At 42.8% G+C, this 20,738-nt stretch overlaps 1 protein-coding gene across 1 annotated transcript in view; it reads right to left on the reverse strand.

Annotated features, from left to right (window-relative positions):
* PTPRG (protein tyrosine phosphatase receptor type G) overlaps positions 1–20,738 on the reverse strand; it is a 394,212-nt gene that overhangs the window by 294,069 nt on the left and 79,405 nt on the right. Inside the window, exon 2 of the mRNA XM_066557786.1 lies at positions 12,982–13,086. Within this exon, the coding sequence (XP_066413883.1) occupies positions 12,982–13,086 (105 nt within the window). The remainder of the gene's footprint in view (positions 1–12,981; positions 13,087–20,738) is intronic.

A 20,738-nucleotide genomic window follows, 5' to 3' on the forward strand; every position in this document is an offset into this window, starting at 1 on the left:
AAATGCAATGGTAAGAAACAAGGGGCTCTTTTTCTAGTGAAAAAGCAGACTGGAAACAGAAGTAATGGATGCACTAAAGATCTTTAAAACAGCATTATTGCAGTGTTCTGGGTTAATCAGGCCCATACGGTTTGGTACAAAATTAATCATCTACAACTGAAGTAATGAAGTCGCACTTGGAGGCCGCATCTCTGCTTGGCACGGGCCCAGGAATGCACACTATGGCAGACTGCTGAAAAACCATGGGGAAGGAACAGAAATAGTCCTCTTCCTTACCCAAGTGCTTCAGGCATTCTCTCCATCACACCAAACAAGGAGGGTCAACACCTCCCATCAGAATTGCCCTGGATTTACTGCAGGTACAGGACAGACCCCTGTGCTCCTTCAGTCATGTGGCAACTAAGAGTTTCATTACAATAATATATATACTACTGATAATAATATATCCATTTTTCACCACAATTAGCTTTATTTGCTCTAAATTCTCGTTCCCCAAAGACACATTAGATACTAAAACACATGACTGGTCTAAAATGAATGGTTAACTCTAAATGACTGGATAATTTTCTCGTTGACAGTGAAACAGATGCAAACTACATAAAGTTAAACAGTAATGACTCTTCTGTAAAACTTCTAGCAGATGAATATAGATGCTGTTAATTGCTATTAATTCCAGCTCAGTTTTAATTTGTGGCATAGGCAGTTGCAGTACTTTTCACCAAAAGTGCATCAAACTCAAGACATGCTCTGTTTCCTATTAACGTCATCTCTGGCAGAGCTGGGGGCACACACAGACTGGAGGCATCTGTTACACACTGAACAGGGCACAGAGTGGTCCTCCCTTCAGGAGCCAGGGCACAGGGCTAGGCTGCTGAGGGAGAAAAAACAGGTTTTGATCTCACTGTGCCTCTTATCCCCTTTCAGGTCCACTGAGGATGCTGGAACACCTTTATTTTGCCTGTTGGGAATGTCAGGAGGACAAGGCTGCTCTCAGATTTTCATACTGGTAACAAAATATTTGGAAGGAGAGAGGAGAGTATTCATGCCTTTTTCTTTTCTTCTTCTCATCATGAGCAGGACTAGACACAGGCTGGTCCCAGCCCTACACAGTAATTTAAAATCAATATAATCACAGTGAACTTTGTCACCTCTGCTTCAGCTGAGTAGGTTTTTCATTTGGGTCTCTTGCCATTTTTCTCCTGAAAATAAGTTCTTCAGTTTCTAGTCTGCCTTGAAATGAAATAAAGCCACCCTTGGCATCAGCACAGCACGTGAGCAGTCTCTCAAGACATGCAGGACACAGAGCAAACTTCCATCAACTGCACATTGCTACATTCAAACACAATGATTCCCATTAAATATTTAGGACTCAAATATTTATATCCAGTCAATTACATTGAACATTACTTATTCTCCAGGGAATTCCTGCTCTCCCTCAGTACAGGAGAGAGGACCAAAGTGCATTCCCTGTACTTAACAATAACACAGTAACAACTATAAAGAAAATCATTCCTATTAGATGCAGAGACCTTTGAAGCAAATATACATGTTTAGAATAAAAGAAAACAGCAAGATCTTTTTGGGAGCCAATATTAACAAGTGCTCATCTCTGCCCCAAGAAGCTTAAAGTGTCGGCTCCAAGAGAGAGTAAAATGTGTGTGTGAGGGGAGGGAAAGGTCAATGATGTAGGAGACCTTTTCCACAGCTGTATTCACTCTGGAATACAGGCAGCTGGCAAGTCTGCCAGGCTGCAGAGTAATGCCCCAGGAATGGATCAGTCATCAGGACCAGAAGTTCCCACCAGCAGACCAGGGCTGCAGGTCCTCCTGGGAAGATTTACAGCTCGCATTTTGTACCAGAGAAATCACCAGCTAGACTTTGCTAATCGTGTTATCATGCTCAGTAATTCATACAGCTCTCCCACAGCAAAACCTTTTTATTACAGAATTTCAAAAACCAATACTTGAATTTTAAACTTTAATATGAACTTACATTTTAAAACATTAAATTATCCAGTGAAGCGGACGTGAATGTGAAAAAAGGCCATTTCCTCCATCATTTCATTAAATTTGAAAGTACTTATTTATTTTAATAAGTAGAGATGTCCATATGCCAGGAAATTAACATCACAGAATGTTAAATATGCCCAGTATCACTTAAAAGCCTATGGAGCATTATGTATTTTCAGAAATAGCACAACTCAGCAAAACTACTTTTCCAGCAGTTACTTTTTATTACAGTTTCCAATAGTACTTTGGGGGGGGAAAAGCTGAAAATGTTTACCATACTGTACACTCCTGTTCATATTGAAATCATAAGCTGCAATGCTGAATGATGAGTTCAGGTGCCACACCACAACACCTTCCCCCATTTAAGGTCTTCTGCTAATGCCAAACAGATGGTTGCCTACAAATCCCTCTTCCAAGGGCTCCTGTGCAGACCTCCTCCATTGGCACGTCTGATCAGGGCATCAAATGGAAAGGCTGCACTTGGACTATTTCCTTTGAACAGTTATACTTCACTTAGCACAACAGGATAGAATTATGACTAATATTTTGATCACTTGAACCACCCAGACATTTTTCAGCCTTCAGAACCCATCTGCCACACTCACAGGGGTCTCCTCACAGAAGCAGAACTTTACTGGCTCATGTTCTGAAAAGCTACTTGGGAGCACTGGCCATTTTGAATAGGGGCCCATCATGGATTAGCCTAATTTCCTAAAGAAATAGGCTTATGTGTTTGAGACTTCTACTGCATCTGGGCTATCAACTCCCCTTCCCTCCCAGCACAAACTCTCAAATTTGCTGGGTAACCCTGACCCACACTGAGGGGTGACCTTTACAGATACAGCACAGCCACTGGTTTAGTGATGCACAAGCAGCAGCACAGGGAACAGTGGCACACAGCACAACTGGAGGCCATGAAATAAGCTCAGAGTTTCTTAGGCACTGGAGATTTTCACAGGAATATGAAGCACTAAACTGTTCACAGAGCTGCACAGCTCTGGTGTGGAAGTTCTTAGTGCCTTCTCCAGCCCATAGTCTTCACCTCACTGCACCCTGCTTCAGCCATCAATGCATTTAACACCAAGCCACCTCTCAGATGACTTGCACAAATTTAAGGTAGAGGTAACTTTTCTGTGTTTGCACTGAGAGCAGTTATGCCCCTCAGGCATCTGGGGAGCCCTTGTGCAACATAAGCAGTAACTGAACTACAAGCACTGAGCCCTTCTTTACAAAAGTCACATCCAATTCTCTGCAAACACCTTCACAGAGCAGATCCCCTTCCTCAGAGATCAGCAGATGCTAATAGTGTATCATGAAGATAAGTGGTCTCAAGTTCACGTCTCCAGCAACAGAAATATAAATTAAAATATACACGATCTGAAGTGCCACAGAAGCTTCCAAGTTGGAATCTGTCTGAAAAGTTCACGTCACCTCTGGGTAGGAGCAGACTAGCATCTGGCACATAAAATGAATTTTCATACCCCAAGGGGCCACAGAAGGCTCCAGCAGCAGCCTGAGCTCAGCAGCCTGAGCCACACCACCACAGCTGAGAAGCACAAGACAGCATGTAAAACTGAACATGAAGTGATCTCAACTCTCCATGACTTCACTGCTGTGCTACCTCTGGGTAAATCTTATTTCTGTACTTGGGAAATGCGTTCACTCAAACACAAAGCAAATCACACCGCTTGCACTTCTTCTTTCTGAGCCCATCCATTTAGTGCTTTGTTTGTCCAGGAGCTTGACACACAGCATGGGCTCCAGGGCTCAAGGACCAGGTGATGTGAAATACAGCAGAGGGCCCTGGGAGGTCCAACCCAGCACAGAACAAAAGCGAATGATCAACATTTAAGGGACTTTTGTCGCCTCAGTTCTAGCTCTGAGTGTATTATGGGGAGCTGGGACACATAGGAAACATTTGTTTCACTATTCCACATAAGGAAAGCAACAGAAACTGTCGTCACATGCCAACACTCATCACCTTCAGGCGTTCAGCTGCAGGGACTGTTCCTCTTTTGTTCATTTCTGAGGAAATTTATACACCAAGACAGCTCAGAAAACCTCTCAAGAGAGTCAGAAATCAAGAACCCCACGTGGAACAGCTCCTCCTACACTTTCTCCCAGCAGCACACCTTAGACGTTGACCTGAATGCTTTAATTTACATCAAGCTAAAAAAAGCAGCCCGGGCCAGCCTCAGAGAGCTCAGTTCAGGCCCAGTGGGGTGATGAGCCATGGCACCCAGGCTCCCTGTGCCCTCCTGGTCTCCACAGCTGTGCTCACAGCCTGAGCTTCCCTCTCAGCAGCTGTGCAGCTGTGCAGGTGCCTGCAAGGCTGGAACCCTACAGCAGCCTGCAGAAAACGTGCATGGAGGGAGACTGCATTCACCCAGGGATGCAGGGGAGAGGGTTTACCTCAGCCATGGCCAGAACAGACTGGCTTGGGTTACACTTGGCAGGTGCTTTTTGCAAGAAAACAGGCAGGAGGGAGATGGAGGAAGAGGGAAGGTCTAATACTCCCGGCAGCAAAGGCTCCTCTGGTGGAAGAGTTACCTGCTGGCCAAGTCTTAGGTATTTTTAAAGGAGTTGTGTGTTTGAAATGTATCTCACCCTACTGAGAGCTCAACCACAAGGGCTCCATGAGTAAGCAATACCCACCAAGCCTTACTATGGCAGGTCAAGTGCCAATCTTTGTATCTCTGCAACAGGGACAAGGGGTTCCTAATGCTTCACAAATGAAACCACTCATCCCACTAATTAGCCTGAAAATATCATCATCCCACAGTCCCACTCCTCTCACAACTGGGCAGTGTAAAGAGACAGGAATGGGTGGGAACACACACTTATGAAACATTAATTCAGGGTTCAGTTGAATTAAACCCACTTGCTTTCCCAGCTTTACAAAAACAGAAGCTTGATACTCAGGTTCTCAGTGAGGCTTGACATTATTTTTACACTGCAGAGCAACATACCTCTTCAATAAATCATTCCAGTGCCAATAGCCTCCCTCAGATAGAAAGGCTACAGAGATGACCCTTAAAAGTTCAGAGGAGGGTTGAAAACATTTCCAGAAAATCACTCAAGTGCTGCTTAAGGATGTAATTTATATGCACAGCTCAGCACTCCATTGCAGGATTTCATATTTATTTAATTTGACAAGTTAAAAGTGTGCCCATCCAACTCTTTGGGCACATACAGTCTTTAAAAAAAACTTAGTAACTTAAAGCCAAATGTGTATTGAATAGGAAAAAAATGTGATCTTCCTCAAACCCACTGGAAAAAACTGAAAGCATCAAAGAGACAAAAAGCTTCAACAAAGCACCAGCACAGGGAGAAATCGAGTTTGCTGATGAAGGAAGAATGAAGCTCCATAGCCTGATCACCTCCAGAAGACCTTCTGTTAGCTCAGGAGCTCCACAGCAGCTGTGCTGCCAACATGGTCTCCCCAAAGGAGGCAATCTCCCAGGCAACCAAGGCATCTTCAATCAGCATCTGATAAGGTGGGATGTGAGGCCTCAGAGACAGAGCACAGCCCTGGGACTGGCGCTGAATCCCCCACTCTGCTGTGCATGGCATGGGGTGCATGCAGGAGTCACTCACACTGCCCTGTCCCTCAGGCCCCCCTGCAAACACCTCCAGCTCAGAGCCCCTGTAAGGATTAGAACTCCTGCAGCTGCTGAACACTCATTCTGCACTCCCAAAGGATCCTTTCTCCAGCACACACGTGCCTTTTGACACAGAATAAACACGTGGCACCTGGATCCCATGGCAGCCCTGCCCCTCTCACCCCTCCCCTGAAGGGAGCCCAGCGTGGCAGAGCTGCTCCTTGGGCAGGCAGGGGCTGCTCTTCAAGGATCACAAGGATTAAAAACCATACATCTGCAATACCACGTTCTGCAAGATGGAGATATTTTTTAGGAAAGGGGAGAGATGGGGCAATTCCTGGGGCAGGGATACTGAAGAAAAAAAAGATTATCTTCTGAGTAGTGACTGGAAAGACAGATAGAAGCCCTCTGACATAACAAAAATAATGGAAATAATTCTACCTCTACTGCATAGACTGCAGTAGTGGCCTGGCTCAGCCATTTCATACAAAGGCTCTGCTTATATCCTGCAACTAGAATTCTCATTCATTCCTTGATTATTTCATGCAATAATGTTTGTGCCAAGCTACTTTTTTTTTTTTTAACCACACACTACAAGGCTATTCAGAGCTTCCGTGCTTGCTTTGTTTCTCACTGAAGTATCCGTGCTGTTCACATACTTTTTTCCTCACTGTTATCTTCCTATATGTGTTCAGTTACATATGAAATCAAGACTGGAAGTTCAATATAGCACTGTAATCATTCAAGGACCTCAAAAACAGCAGACTCAACCTTTCTGAGTATTCTCCAGTCCATTTGCTGAGTCTGTATCACAGCTGCTACCCAAATAATCTATCTTTCTTTTGCCTGCTTAAAATATATGCATTTCATGTGTTCTTATGTCTGAAGAACTTTAAATGTTTTGTCCTGTTGCTTATTTCAGTGCCTAGAGATCAACTAAATTGACAACTTTTTTGCTGCACTTTAGCACATTCTCAGTCCTTAGAAACAGTGCACTGGTTGTTGTAATTCCAGAGGTTTTCCACAAATGTCCCAGTGTTCACATTGAAAGAAAATGCAACAAAAAGCACAGTACATTTAAAGAAGTGAGAGGTCTCCCCTCCCCAGCTAAAGCAGCTCTTTGTGCTCCCTCATGTGAGGAGAGGTCACCACAGTTGGGACTGCAGCAGTGCAAAGTAGAAATGCTTGTGATGCACTACTGCAACAACTGTATCTGAAGCTCTGAAGATTTCATCCAGCATCTGCTCCTGTTATTTTATACTTCAGTGCTGTGCTAGGGAAAATCATTCATGAAAGAGTGAAAGTTGAGGGGACTGGTTCCTTGCACATCTCCTATTTCAGCCTCTCAAAGCTGTTCATCTGCCAGTGGCCTATCTGCTAAGAAACAGTAAAGAAAAAATTCACAACACTCAAAAATCAGAGATTTGCTTTAATGCACTTAAGCATGAAAACTAAGCAAATTCTAGTGAGAACCTTGCCAAAAAAAAAAAAAAAAAAAAACAAACAAAAAACAAAAAAGGGAATTTCACCATATCTGCATCCAACTTTTAAAAATCCAGCCAAGCATTTCAGTATAGACTGGATATACCAGGATTGACTATGACAGTACTTGGAATAAACTGTCAGCATGGCACACAAGAAAAGGTGGCAAGAGAGAGAGTAAACAGTATTAATGGTATTCAATAATGAAATCGTGTCTGTGTCTAAGTAGAAACTAAATTACTATCTGAGGTTTCCTTAGCAGATTATTTAGAAACTTGCCAATAGACAAACAAAGTAAATGACAAGACTCTCAATCAGGGCTGTGTTCCCCAGCAGTATGGCTCAGTAAAAATGATAGAGACTACTTGGGCTGCTCCTGGCTCTCCTCAGGGAACTGCTGATGGTAAATACTCAACACAAGCATCATTGTGAGCTCCTGCTTCAAGCTGTGGTTAGGAAGATGTATCCTGTTCTCTGGGAAAGGATTGTGACACCTCATTTCTTCATTCTCAGAACAGAAACAAAAGATAGTGTTTGGTACTGGTTCCTTCACAGGGGCAGGATGGCTAAGGAAGGATAAAAGGAACTCTCCTTGACATGCTCTGGGTATGGGCACATTTAGATGCAGATTCTGCAGACACAGATGTGCCTCGTGCACATCTGTACAGTGTAGTGGATGTGAAGCCTCGTGAACCAGAAACAACAGAATGCAAACAATCAAAATATACAGATGGCAATTCCTGTTTATTTGGGAAAACACACAGCAGTTGCTTTAGCTGTGCACGTTCAAAATGAGGGTTCATGCTCAGACAGTAGCAGCAAACTCTCCAGCTATGGTTTCCTGTGCTCCCCTTATGAAAGGGTGTAGCATTGATTTCTGGAACAACTGTTCCACTAACAAGATGCATATGGAAACGAATGCCTTGCAGCTGGTTCCAGCAGGGTTCACTGAAGACTACTATTCATCTCTGATGAATGCAGATAAAAATATTCAAAGCTCAGTTTACTGATCAGATCAGATATTAATGGGAATGTTTTTCTTACTTCTCTCAGCTTAGCTCCTCTTTAGAAAGTCAGCTCAAAAGAGTGAGAAAGCAAGAGAGCCAGAACCTCCCCATTTTGACTATCCTGCATTTAAGGGAGATGAGTACTTTTGCAGAGGAATGATAACTGAACACATGGTGTGCCAGAGTTTTGGTCAATACCAAGATTTATTATTCTGAGGGACTGAAGGAGTGAAATACTGACCACAGCAAATAGCCCATTAGTTACCTCTCAGTTCAATAAGTCTTGATGCTTTCCTTACTATGTGCTGATTATTTCCTGTCCAATTCACATTAGCAGCTTATTTAATGAGAACAATCTAAGCAAAGAGAGAAATTCACACATTTACAAAGGATATGGCCAAGTTACATTCCATCACAGTTAACACCATTTGCTGTTCTTTCAGGAAATAACCATTACCCATCATTCCTGCTTTAATGCCAGCAATTGCTTTTGAGAACACCACTCAATTCTTACATTCACCACCGGTTATATTTTAAATAATAGCATCTTAAAGGACAGCAATAAGTGCCTAAGTGTTGTAGGACAAAGCATTCACACACTGATAGTGTCCACTAGCTTGACAGCATGGCCAAAGTTCCTGTTCTTAATGGACACCTTTCCCCACTCTCAGGGTCATCTCTACTCTTGTAAAGCCTATTTTTCTTCTATTAACTTCTAATGTTCACAGCAGCTGCACAGAATCTTGGAGAGAAAGGATTCAACATTTTAGACAGAAAAAACATGCACAAATAACAGAAGCATCGTAAGTGGTGCAAATAATTTCACACAGAATAGGAGAGACTAAAGGTATAAAGAGGAAAGAGATGCCTTGAATGCACCATAAGATTACAGGAAAAAAACAACTGTATGAGTTTTTACACAGGATTCTTTTTACAAAGCCAAACTTAGATTAACATCTAAAAAGAACACATCTACATCCTCAGCCAACCTCTGTTTTTTTGTTCTCTGAGAAGCCCAAATGGTTTTGATTACTCAGAAGATTATTTCTTGAATGAGTCAGCTCACAACGCTGAAGCTGATCAGCAGAACAGTCATCAGGGGAGGAGGGCACACCAGCCCTGCCAGTGCCAGCACCCAGCTCAGCTGGGGAACTGCAGAGACAAAAGCAACACCATCTACAGCATCCTGCCCCAGACCAGGGCAGACCCATCCCATCCCATTAATCACAAAAATTAACACTGGGAATAATTAGACATCACATCTTTTACCTGAAGACTCAAAAAGGAGTTTGCTGATTTTGGTAAGCCCCTTCCTAATTCTGGTTTTCCACAATCTCATGCAATGACTGTCACATTAATTTTGCACAGCAGCTTTTCAAAAGAACAGGTATGAGTAGATACAGGTCCTCCAGGGCTAAATCACTTAGGGCACGACCATCTGCATCAGCATCTCACACTGTAATCCCCTCCTAAGGCCCTGACCCTGAAGCTACTCATTTTTTGGGCTACTGCAAGGCAAACTAGGGCCTGCTCAGATTACCAGCAGTGTTCTGAGCACTCACAGATGAAACACTTGACACTGGGAGGCATCTTTAAAGGTCTGGAATATTAAGCTCTGTGAAGAAGCATACACTACACAAGGGAGGGTCAGTCAGAAAGCCCTGGATCTGGTAGATGTTTTAGTGGCACATTTCTGTGGGCATTTGTTTCAAGTATTGTTTTGGTTTTTGTTTAAAAAAACGTTTACATATTTACAAAATATGTCCACACTGATGAAAAAGCACCTGAACTGCTACTGTGTCACTATGATGGGTACTAGAAACATACTGAGTTCTGTGGCAATTATAAAGGTGTGCTAAAAATAATTTCAAACTGATCCATTCAGTGGTCAGCCTAATAGAAGAGATGAGTTGGAAAAGCAAAGAGTGCAGTGAAACACATTCAGGATCCACATTTGCTCCTTGTGACTGTGCTGTGCCTGTTCCACATTTCTGCTGCACTACAAGTAATGTGGCCAGTCCCAGTTCAGGAAGTCTTTGACAAACTCTAAGACACAATCATGTCAAAACTTACAATAATACTATAAATAACACAATAAATACTTTGCCAAAACATACGTGAATACACATGCACAGAGAATTCCCCCTGGAAATGTCATTTGAGCTTTTAAAAAAATCCTAAAAAGAACATCTAGGAGATGTCAGTCTCGTTCAGTTTTGCTGTTCCTATTTAAAGACAAGCTAGTCTTCTGTTTGCAGCTTTTGCTCACTTCTGAATTTGGTTTAAAGAGCTGCTAGCAGAGACTTAATGAAGTTTCTTGTAAAGGGCTGATTGTGTTTCCTGCTGTCTTTTTGACAGAACCCATTCAAAATGGGCCTTCTTCATTTAATTATCTAGTCTTTACTTTTGCAAGTTTTATTTCTGAACTAGAATAAACGTTATAGTCAGAATTGTGTCTGTAGACAGGGTTATTTTACAAGGCTTAAAATCCTTTCCTTTCCAGTGAAAGGAGAAGTGTGGTGCAGCTCAGTGCCCAAGGCACTGGAGCTCACAGGTTCCCATAGCAGGCACCTTTAGGGATGTGGGTACCTCATACAAATGTTACAGGTCTCAGGGTTGTTCAACACCTGATCAATGAATGAAGTTTCTCCTCTCTAAACTCTTGAGCCCGAGAGGATCAATATGACTAGGCAGCACAGGGCAATGCTATAGATCACTCATAAAGCTGGAAAATTCCTGATCTCCAGAGCTTACACCAGCCCCTAGACCATTCACCCTCCACAAGAGCTGAGAGCATCAGCAGGGTTTGCTACAGGCTACAGAGGAAATAATCTAAAAGCACAGTGTAGGACAGATACATCCTGTGGAAGATGGATATTTGAGGGCTCTTTGCAACATGGCTGTGCCCTTTTCCCACCCCCAAGCAGGAAAACCACAACTGGCTGCCTGCTTTTGGACCTCTCCACGCCCAACTCAGGATTTATTATAGAAATCTTAAGCCCAAAAACACAAAAGCTCTGCGAGCAGGCAGGCACAGCCATAAAAAGAGAGAGACCTGTGCTGCTGTAAATCAGTTCTACTCAACTGAAATCAGCATAAAGCCATAGCTCAGCCTCACACACATGGTGTGTGCTGGGGCTCAGCAGAAGCTGCCACTGATGGCTGTCAGGGGCTATCCTGGTCCTGTTTACTCCCTTTGGCAAAGTCCCTTAGAAGGAACTCCAGGCTCAGCAGCCCCCAGCCCAGCAGAGCCTCCTTCCCTGCCCATAATTGCTGGGCCAGGCCAGCAGCTGTTGTACAAATAACTGGAGGGGAGCTGGCCTGACCATCTGAGGAGAGGGAAGGGAAGCAGCCTACCAGGTAATGGCTGTAAAAGAGCTTGGAAACCACTGGCACAGGCTAATTGCTGACTGCAGAGTGAAGTTTCCCCTCTCTGTAGGCTCATTGGATGCAAACTTCCCAGGCATGTCCAAAACCCTACCCACAGGACAAACCTTAGTACATGAAGTGCTCAGCCAAGCCCTGCTCAGGGTTCCTGGGAAATATTCTGGGGAATGAGGAAGCAAGGAGAAAGAAACAGAGATAACATGATCATCCTCCTCACTGTGCTCAGCTAGGAACAAACATCTGTCTGGTATCTGGGCTCTGCCACCCACCATTTATTCCCACTTTCAACCTAAACACAGAAGCTCAGCATTTTCACAACCTCTGGTCCCCTCAGTGAGCAAATATGAACAAAATGGCATCACATAAGAGAGGTTGAACTGGCTGAAAATCAAAAGTGGTCATTTGTCCTACATTACTGAAATGTTTAGATTTATTTTACTTGCCTGACCCCATTTGCAAATGAGATAGATTGTATTTTGACATCTAATAGAGATAACTTGTGTATATTGATGCAAGAAACCTCTACACTTACCTATAATCACTCATTCCCAATGAAATAAATGGTCTGGATAAAAGAGGGGTGTTGGCAGTCAAAAAGTAACAGTTGCATATTTATATCAGCATTCAGACCTCTTAGAAAGTAATATTTTTCCTTCAGCTAAAACTGGCCCTGCACAACAACCCTCTTGAACAAACAACAAATGTCTGAAATGTATCTCAGATCTTCCAGAAAAGCACACACAAGTTCAATATAATGCTTGAAATCTTCCTAAAAACTTTTTAGATATTGGATATCTTCCACAGAGTCAACATAGCTATTAACACCATTTCTAGAACACAGCAACCAGCAAATCATTCAACCAGCACATCATTCTGAAGTGCATTTTTATTTGTGGTATTTCAAAATTGTGCAGGTACATGAGCTCTTCCATAGGACTTCATGAAAGCAGTGGGACAAACAATAAAATATCCTTCCAGTATCCTATCTTTTCAGCACCACACATCCTGGCTTGATGCACTGACAAGTCTCATTGTTGTCATTATACACTACCACAAAAATACATGCACAGAAACAAATAACTGTAAAAATTGTGCTGGTTTTTGGTTTGGTTTTTTTTTTTTTTTTTTACTCTGGATATACATATATATATGGATGCTTACAGTCTTCCTAGAAGGCACAAAATGGTGAGCTTGGAAATGTACTGATTAGACCAGAAGAGCAAAGAGAAGTTTGGGAGCATGCCTGACCAATGGTATGTCAAGAAATAAAAACAAGATTGAAAGGATGAGGAGAATAATAAGGCAAATCCTGCAGGTGAATGGCAGAAATGCAAGAAAGGCAGGCATGTGTGCGGGGGGAATTTGCAAGGAAGGCAGAAGAAGAAAAATACACTGTAAAACTAATTTAAACTGAGCACAGTAGTAATAAAAAGCAAGTGAACAATTAGATTCTGGAGCCATTTCATGTGTTGGTGCTCTGGAGCAGTCACTCACCCGAGTATGCCCAGTAAGGGTCCCCTGAAGCCTTTCTCCTGCGGATCTGCACAGAGCTCCCATGTCTGTTCTCGTGCAGAGAGCCCACGTAACCTTCAGTCAGAGCTGCAAGGAAAGAAGCAGGAATTGTTAAGAAACAGGTATTGGCTCCCTGGAGTTTGCAGAGTGAAGCTTCAATCTTTGCTGAGCAGAGACTACAAACCAGGGACTGCTTAAAAGAATTTAACAGGCTGAAACCTCCCCCATCCAAAGGAGAAGCCAGGACTCACTGCCTCACCATTATTCTGGTCTGGATGCCTGTGCAACTCCAGTAATTTCCATAAGGAAATTCTGATGTACACAAACAAACAATATGAGCCTTGACCTATGACCAAACTTTCTCTGTTTAGACCCAGAGGATAAGTTTACTTTGCCTATGACTGCCAAACTACGTCTGTCAAAACACCCACTGTGCCATACCAATGACTTACAGCATCAAAGGGAGAGAACAGGAATGGAGAAATCTTTGTAAAACTCCACAAGCCACAAGGTGTTAAATTCAAGTGAACCAGAAAAAAAGTCCCACATCCTACCCCTACCCACCTACATTCCATCCCAGGACTTTTTCTTTTATACCTCCAACAATTTTTATTTTTTCTTTTGTAAGGGAATGAATTGCTTCCATGATGATGTGTGGTATTTGGGCTTTTTATGTGCACATTTGGCTTATTGTTTCTATGCATCTGATTGAACCAAAGTGGAGGTGTGTAAATTCACAAATGTCAGCAGAAAGTCTGTAGTAAATTCAACTACATTTTTCAGAGCACCATAATAAATGCACACAAACAAAAAACCACCTTAGCTCCACAGACATGGAATGAGGAACAAGTAGGCACCAAATGGCTTTATGGAAATTTAAGCCCAACTTCTCCCAAACCGCTTATTTGATCAGTAAGAAACGAGCTGAATAATTCAAATTAAAGCTTCAGAAAACCCCATGAAGCACTGCTGCCCCTATGCAGTCACCAAGTGCTGCATTCCCTTCTATTCCCAAGCCAATTACAGCTGGGCTGGAGAGAAGCCTGGAACAGGACTTTATTGAACATCATGCACCAGTAACTCAGAATTTGCCTTTCTTTCCCTTTGGAAAAGCTTCTGGGAGGCTCTTGCAGCACAGCAGCAGAGAGGCTGCTGTGCCCCAGGTATCCATGAGTGCTCCCCAGCTCTGGGTACAACCTTCCCTCTGCAATGAGGATTTCTGCATGTTTTGGAAGCCTGAAGTGGTAGGAAAAGTCGTGCAATTTCAGGAAAGGCAGCACAGGTTTACCCCTGCCAAATCATCTCTTGTGCAAGCAAAGGTACTAATTGTGCCATTTGAATGAGTTTCCCAGATTCCCTGGCAACTTTCTAAATGTTAAATTCACCCTAGGCTGTGAACAAGAAACACTGGAACACCATCATGCTACCAGGATTTGTAGGCAACACGACCTCACATACTTTGTTTTCCTCTCTAAAAATACTAAATTAAACATCTTAGTTCAGTCTTTTTTTTTTCTTTTTATTTACTTTTAAATGTCTACGTGGTTGGGAGTTAACAGGCAGTCATTTCAGCAGGAAAGAACGGGTGTGGGATGTGGAGACCCAAACATTCTTGGCAAAAAACCACAAAACTGAACAAAGATAAGAGACCATGAAAAGCCCAGGGAAGAGAACAATGAAATAGCCTAGGCAGATGGCTGGAAAGGTTATTAAAAAAAAAATGGCCAGCTTAAAAATCACATGTGTTGACAAATACACCTAAAGCCTCTCCTTGTTACAAAATGAAAGACAGCATCTTTCTCCTGAGCATCCTCTACAGAGAGGGGAAGTAACTGTGGGATTTTTCTTGCTGAAAAGGTCTGAACCTTTCAGGCAGGAGGAAGATTGGACACTGCCTCCTCCAAAGAACAAGGTGCTCCTGCAGGTGTGCCTTTACATCCAGAGAAAGGCACTGAGTCTAAATAATCTGTATTTGTTGAAGGTACAGGGGGTCTGAGTGAGTGCAAAACATCTCGGGTTGTAAACACCTCTGTACTTGTAGCTGGAGCCATCAAAAAGCCTCACAGTAACCATGGTGTGGCCATGAATCATGCCACTGATTTTCAGTGTCTTCTGTGCAGAAAATTAAATTATGCAAGTCCAAGCCTTTATGAATGCCTAACTTTAATGTGAAATTGAACATTTGCTTCTGTCAGTAATTCATGCAATTATAAACCTGATATTCTTATGAAAATATGCAGTTTTAGTTTTCTGCAGAGATACTTAATAGGTTTGTGCACCTATCTGTATTTATAAAAGATGAAGAGACATGCTGTACACAAATTTATTTCCACCACAAAAGATGTTACAAACCAGGAGGGAGCTCAAGTACTTTGCAAGAGGACTAGGGGAAGGGACTTGATAGTTGCTAAATAGATTCTGTAGGACTGAAAAAGAAACAAACTGAGAAAGAAACATCCTGTTCTAAATAAAATCCTGCACCACTGCTAGATCGCCCAACATTATTTTCAATAATAATCCCCCTATAAACATGCAGTAATTCAGTAGTCATCAGCAATTTAGAGCAGATATACACTTCTGGGGTAGCTGCAGAAACTCTGGGAAAAGGATCACAGAAACTCTGGGAAAAGGATGATGGATAGCTCAGGATCTCTGGCCATGCTGTGAACTGCAAAGGCAATGGTCTGGCTTTTACAAAAATCATGCACAACATCCCCTTCCTCCCTCAGCCAGCTCACAGTACAACCAGGCATTTCTTCATGAGGCCACAGAAACACGAGAAAACACAGGTATTGTTGTGCTAGTGAACAAACAGATATCTGGCCATATCTCACAGTGGTACAGTCATCAGAAAACCAGACTCAATCTCATGGTGCTTCCATTCTTCAGTGTTAATTGGGGTCAGTGGCTCTCTCATCCTCAAGGGGCCCAAGGTACAGAACAGAGCATACAGTGGCTTTTCAGATAAAAGTCTGGAAGAGCCAAAGCATTCAAATAAAGTTCTTTCAAAAAGGGAAGTGCTTCACACAACAAAACAATCTTATGTTTCAGGTAGAATCACTACTTTGTCCAGATTTGGGGGGGAGGTGGGGATGTACCTTCTGACCAAAACAACCTGACATCAATGAAAGTTTAAGTTTTTGAGAAAATATTTTGGTTATGTAAGGACCAATCACTACAGGACTCCAAGAGTCTTTTTTCAGCTGGGAGACAGTTAACAGCTCCAGAACAGGGAGCAGCCAAGTGGTTTCCTGCTCCACTCCTGCAGAGCTGGATGCTGGAGAAAAGCCAGCAATTAGACAGGCTGCTCTGACAGGGAGCAAACAGGAGAGGCTCCTCTCTTCTGGGAGCCCTGCAAAAGTTGGGGAAGTGGAAATCAGGACAATAGGAGGGGCAGGCACATGCTCCAGGAAGGCTCAACACGGAGCAGCCAAATTAGAAGGGTGGAATAGAGGGACACAGAGCAGGAGGGAGAGATGAAGAGAAGGCACAGCAGAAACCCTTGCTTGGCAAGTTTTCTTTGATCCATCAAGCCAGTGCTGATTGCAGAGGGGAAATGAACACCATAATACATGGTCTGAGGCTTGCAGATACACGATGAAAAGAGAAAGGGAGAGATTGCACACTCAGATACACAAGCGTGAAATTAAACCCTGAGCAGCTCCCCGGGCTGCTGGTGCGTGCAGGGTGGAACACCCACAGCCTGTGGAGCTGTGCTGAGCCCTGCCAGGAGCAGAGGAACCTTCAAAGCCAACATGGAGAAATCCCTTACACACCATTTCATATCATTTTAAGCAGCACTGAATGCTACATGATTTTCGATGATGTGCTAAATGAATCAGCCTGGGCCACAGATCTGCAGACAGCAAAAGCAATGCTGGCTACCCTCAGCATCCTGAGCAGCCCTCCATTCACTCTGACTCAACAGATTAACTTTCCAATAAAAATTATTTGATAAGTGCCCTCAAAGGTACGATAAGGTAATTCCTGCCTGAGTACCTTACTGGTATTCATAGCTCACATGAAAACACAAAATTTTATCCCCAATCTACCTTAAATGTAAAGCTATTACACTATTCAGAGAGATTATACCCTTGGCATTAGTGTTTAAAAGGTATCAAGCCATCAGCTATGAAAGAAAAATCCTTTAAGATCGATACATTATGTCTGAATGGTGAAATCATTAGTTATAATGGTAGATTAACTAGATTGTGTGCCACACTTACATTCTTTTAAGCTTTCTTTGAAGACAAGGGTTGCACACAATTCTGGTTTTGGATTAAAATGGGACGAATTCAAAGGTACACACATTGTCCATGCCATAATCATTCTGACTAGCCACCGTGGACTATAGTAGCAGCTGAATCACAGTTATTCCTAGTCCCTAATGTGCATGAACTTCTTAACTGAGTAGTTCAACACGGAGCTACAAGCCAGCCTTTGGAGACAGAGCCTTGTCTATTGGAGTCTGGAGTAGTGTCACACTATGACAACACTTCAAGCAGGGAAGTTAAAGAAAAGATCTTGTTAGTGTGCAACAAAAAAAGCACTAAATTATAAGGTATTCTAGCAATTAGTGCTGTATCAAATCAATGCCTGAAGAAAAGCAACTTTTCAAAACTAAGAAAACCATTCTTTTCTTGAAGACTGCACAGCACTGCATTTTAAAAAGGCACGAAAGCACAGAGACATTACTTGAAGGGCTTTTATACCATCTCTTAAATGGAGATAAAGAGATGAGTGATCCAAGACACCCATCTGCAAGCCTCACCAGCAAAAAGCAGCACCTTTATCTAGGTGCCTTCACTGTATTTTAATTGGACTGTGCTAAAGAGAAGCAGGTAAGTTGGAGACATGGCAATGCTATGCACTGTAACACACACGCTGCTGAAATGAGTTCAGGCTTCCGGGCAATTTCTTAAAATAAATGTTGCCAAATGAGCCAGAAGGAAAGAAGAAAAGAGAGGGAAGGAAACTGATAGATAATAAATTTATAATATTGGGCAATTAAAATATTTTGCACAATTAGTATAAATAATACTTAAATTCATCTCCCTAGGCTCTTTCATGGTAAAATTCTTAAAGACAACTAGGCTTTTTGCCTTAAATATTTTACCACCCTTTGACAGCAAATAAATCTAGAAATATTTCAGGCACAGCCAATCCATTCTGATAGTGCATTACTTTTAAACAGACTTTTCAGACATGGATCTCCATATTTTGCAGATTATTTTATATCTTGCCAAAGAGGGATGGAAGTTACAACAGCATATAGTGGTCAGACAGCATCAACAAATTATATTCTGAATGCAACTTCATCCCTTGATAATGCTGCAGAGATTTCTTCCCATTATCAGATAAAAGTCAGAATCTGTTCTCCTGTGAACACACAGCCAATTTTCAGAGCTTTCCATTAATGAAATATGGGAGTTAAAAATGATGAGTTCCTCGCAACTTAAGTGAAATAACAGATACCCAGATGCTACATCTGCCAAGAGACATCTGTCCCTTTCCCAGATGAGAGTCACCCAGACAGCCCCTTAATTCCTGTGCAATGGAATCCACTGGTAAAACTGACACAGAGACTTCTCACACCATTCATTCATTCATTCTCTGCAGTTCACGTGTCTGATAGATGATGTGGTAACAGCACAAATCCTAAGAACATAAATGCAGAGCACAGCAGGCCTCTACAGGAACTAACCAGCAGAATGCAATTTGAAGATGAAAAACAGTCCAAGGAACACGCTGTCAAACTATGGGGATTAAATTAACTGGCAGAATTAAAAGCCCTTATCCCAAACATGAATACAGCAGTCACTAGGTGTGCCCCTTGCTAACCTGTTGTGTTCAATGCCATGAGTTAAATGCAGTGCAGTTTTGTAATACTCCAATGTATCAACATAATGCAAAAAGTCCCAGAGCAGCAGAGCTGGACAAGCAATGGAAAAGAGATTTGCAGCACAGACTTTTCCTTGTATTACAAGGGATGGAGTTTCAGGGCCCCAAGGAAGTCTCTGATGCCCTGGGCATGCACTGCACTGTGGTGCCCAGGGCCATCAGCCCCTCTCCCCCAGAGCAGGTGCCCTCCCAAGGAGAAGCAATCCAGTCTCTTCAGCCAGGAGTTCCCACAGCTCCTGCTCTCAGCCTGCCTGGCTTCATAACCCAGATGAGCAAAGCTCATTAGCAAGACAGTGAGGCAACTTCAAGTTGCATTAATGATGCTCCATTAAGGGGACAGAAAATGAAGCTTGGGAGGCCAGGAAGAGACAGATGCTGCTGGATGATTAGAAAGGGCTTGATTTTGCATTTTCATGGCTTACACTTAGCTGGCATCAGCTGTGCAAGATGTGACAGAGCTGGTAAATTTGGACCACTGATGTCAACCAGCATCACCTGCAGCTCTTGTGCTCAGAATAAGCAGTCAGCCAGATAACAAACAGTGCCATCAACTTCCACCTCAAGATAAAGCCACACAAAATAAACCAACTGCAACACTGCCCCTGCCAAGAGGATGGTGCCCTGCAGCAAAGCTTCTGCCAGAGAACTTGCAGAATACCCTGAGACTAAGGGTTCTCAGTCTGTGGAACATGAGCTCCCATCTACCCATGTGTGAGCTACATGTAATGAAAAAAGAACCAAACAAACCAGTCTGGTATTTTTCCCCCTGAAGAAATAGCAGAAAAAATAGCCCAGACAACTGCAGGGCTCCTCCAGGAAGGAGGGTCTGCTGTTCATGTCCCACTGCCACAGCTGAAGAAATGAAGTCTGAGCATCCCAGGCACACTCATCCCCCAACTCTGGGAACTGCAGACACCTCAAAAGCAGCTGTTTGTAAAACCCTTATTCCAAACTGTTCTCTGACACTTCCCAGAGAATACAGAAATACACTCCTTTTACCTTTAAGACAAAGTTTTCAAACAGACTGGTACTCTAGGCATCTAAGCTGAGATACCTTAAAGAAGACTAAAGCACATTATATTCTAAAAACTGGAGTCCTTTTAGACACCTCCGATTTTTGGTAGTCAGACAGAAAAATAATTGGGAGCACCTGAAAACTCTGTAACCTTGAAAACTCTTGGTCTGTGCATCCTTCACAGTCCCTCAGACTCCTGTTAACCATCATCATCTGCATTTCTTGAAAGGAGGAATCCTCATCCTTGTTCATCTTCTCTCCCCACTGCACTTCACCTCTGAATTTTATTTGTAGTAATGAGTGATGCAAACACAGAAATAAAACTTCAGAGCAGAGGTTCATATGCAAGGCTGACCTCCACAGGGCACCTGATGCTCTCTCAGCCAGTACTGAGAGAATCACAGCAGGTACTTGGGAGAAAACAGATCAACTCAATTCTCCAGTACCTCGGGTAGCTTGGGCAGAGCGAGCTGAGGCAATGAAAACCCAAATATTGGGGTAAAGTCACTGCTCACACAGCCAGCTCCAGCACCTCTGCACTGTTTCCACAAAGACAAGCTCAAAGCCAAGCTTGGAACAAGCTGGAATCCAGTGGCAGCTCAGTTTATTTGTGCAGAAGGGACTTGAATCCATGAGCCCAGGCACTCTGAGAAGGGGCTGCTTTGGTCTCTTCATTCATGGCATGGTTTATCTGGGAAATGTATAAACCACACACGGACAATGGAGTTTGTACTGGATTAACTGCATTAACAATTGCAAAAGGGAGCTTTATTTCACTTCTTGCCTTATTGCAAGTGCCCAAACTTTAAGGGTTTTGCAACAG

This window comes from Molothrus aeneus, chromosome 12 (assembly GCF_037042795.1).
Source record: "Molothrus aeneus isolate 106 chromosome 12, BPBGC_Maene_1.0, whole genome shotgun sequence".
In the NCBI taxonomy this organism is placed as follows: Eukaryota; Metazoa; Chordata; class Aves; order Passeriformes; family Icteridae; genus Molothrus; species Molothrus aeneus.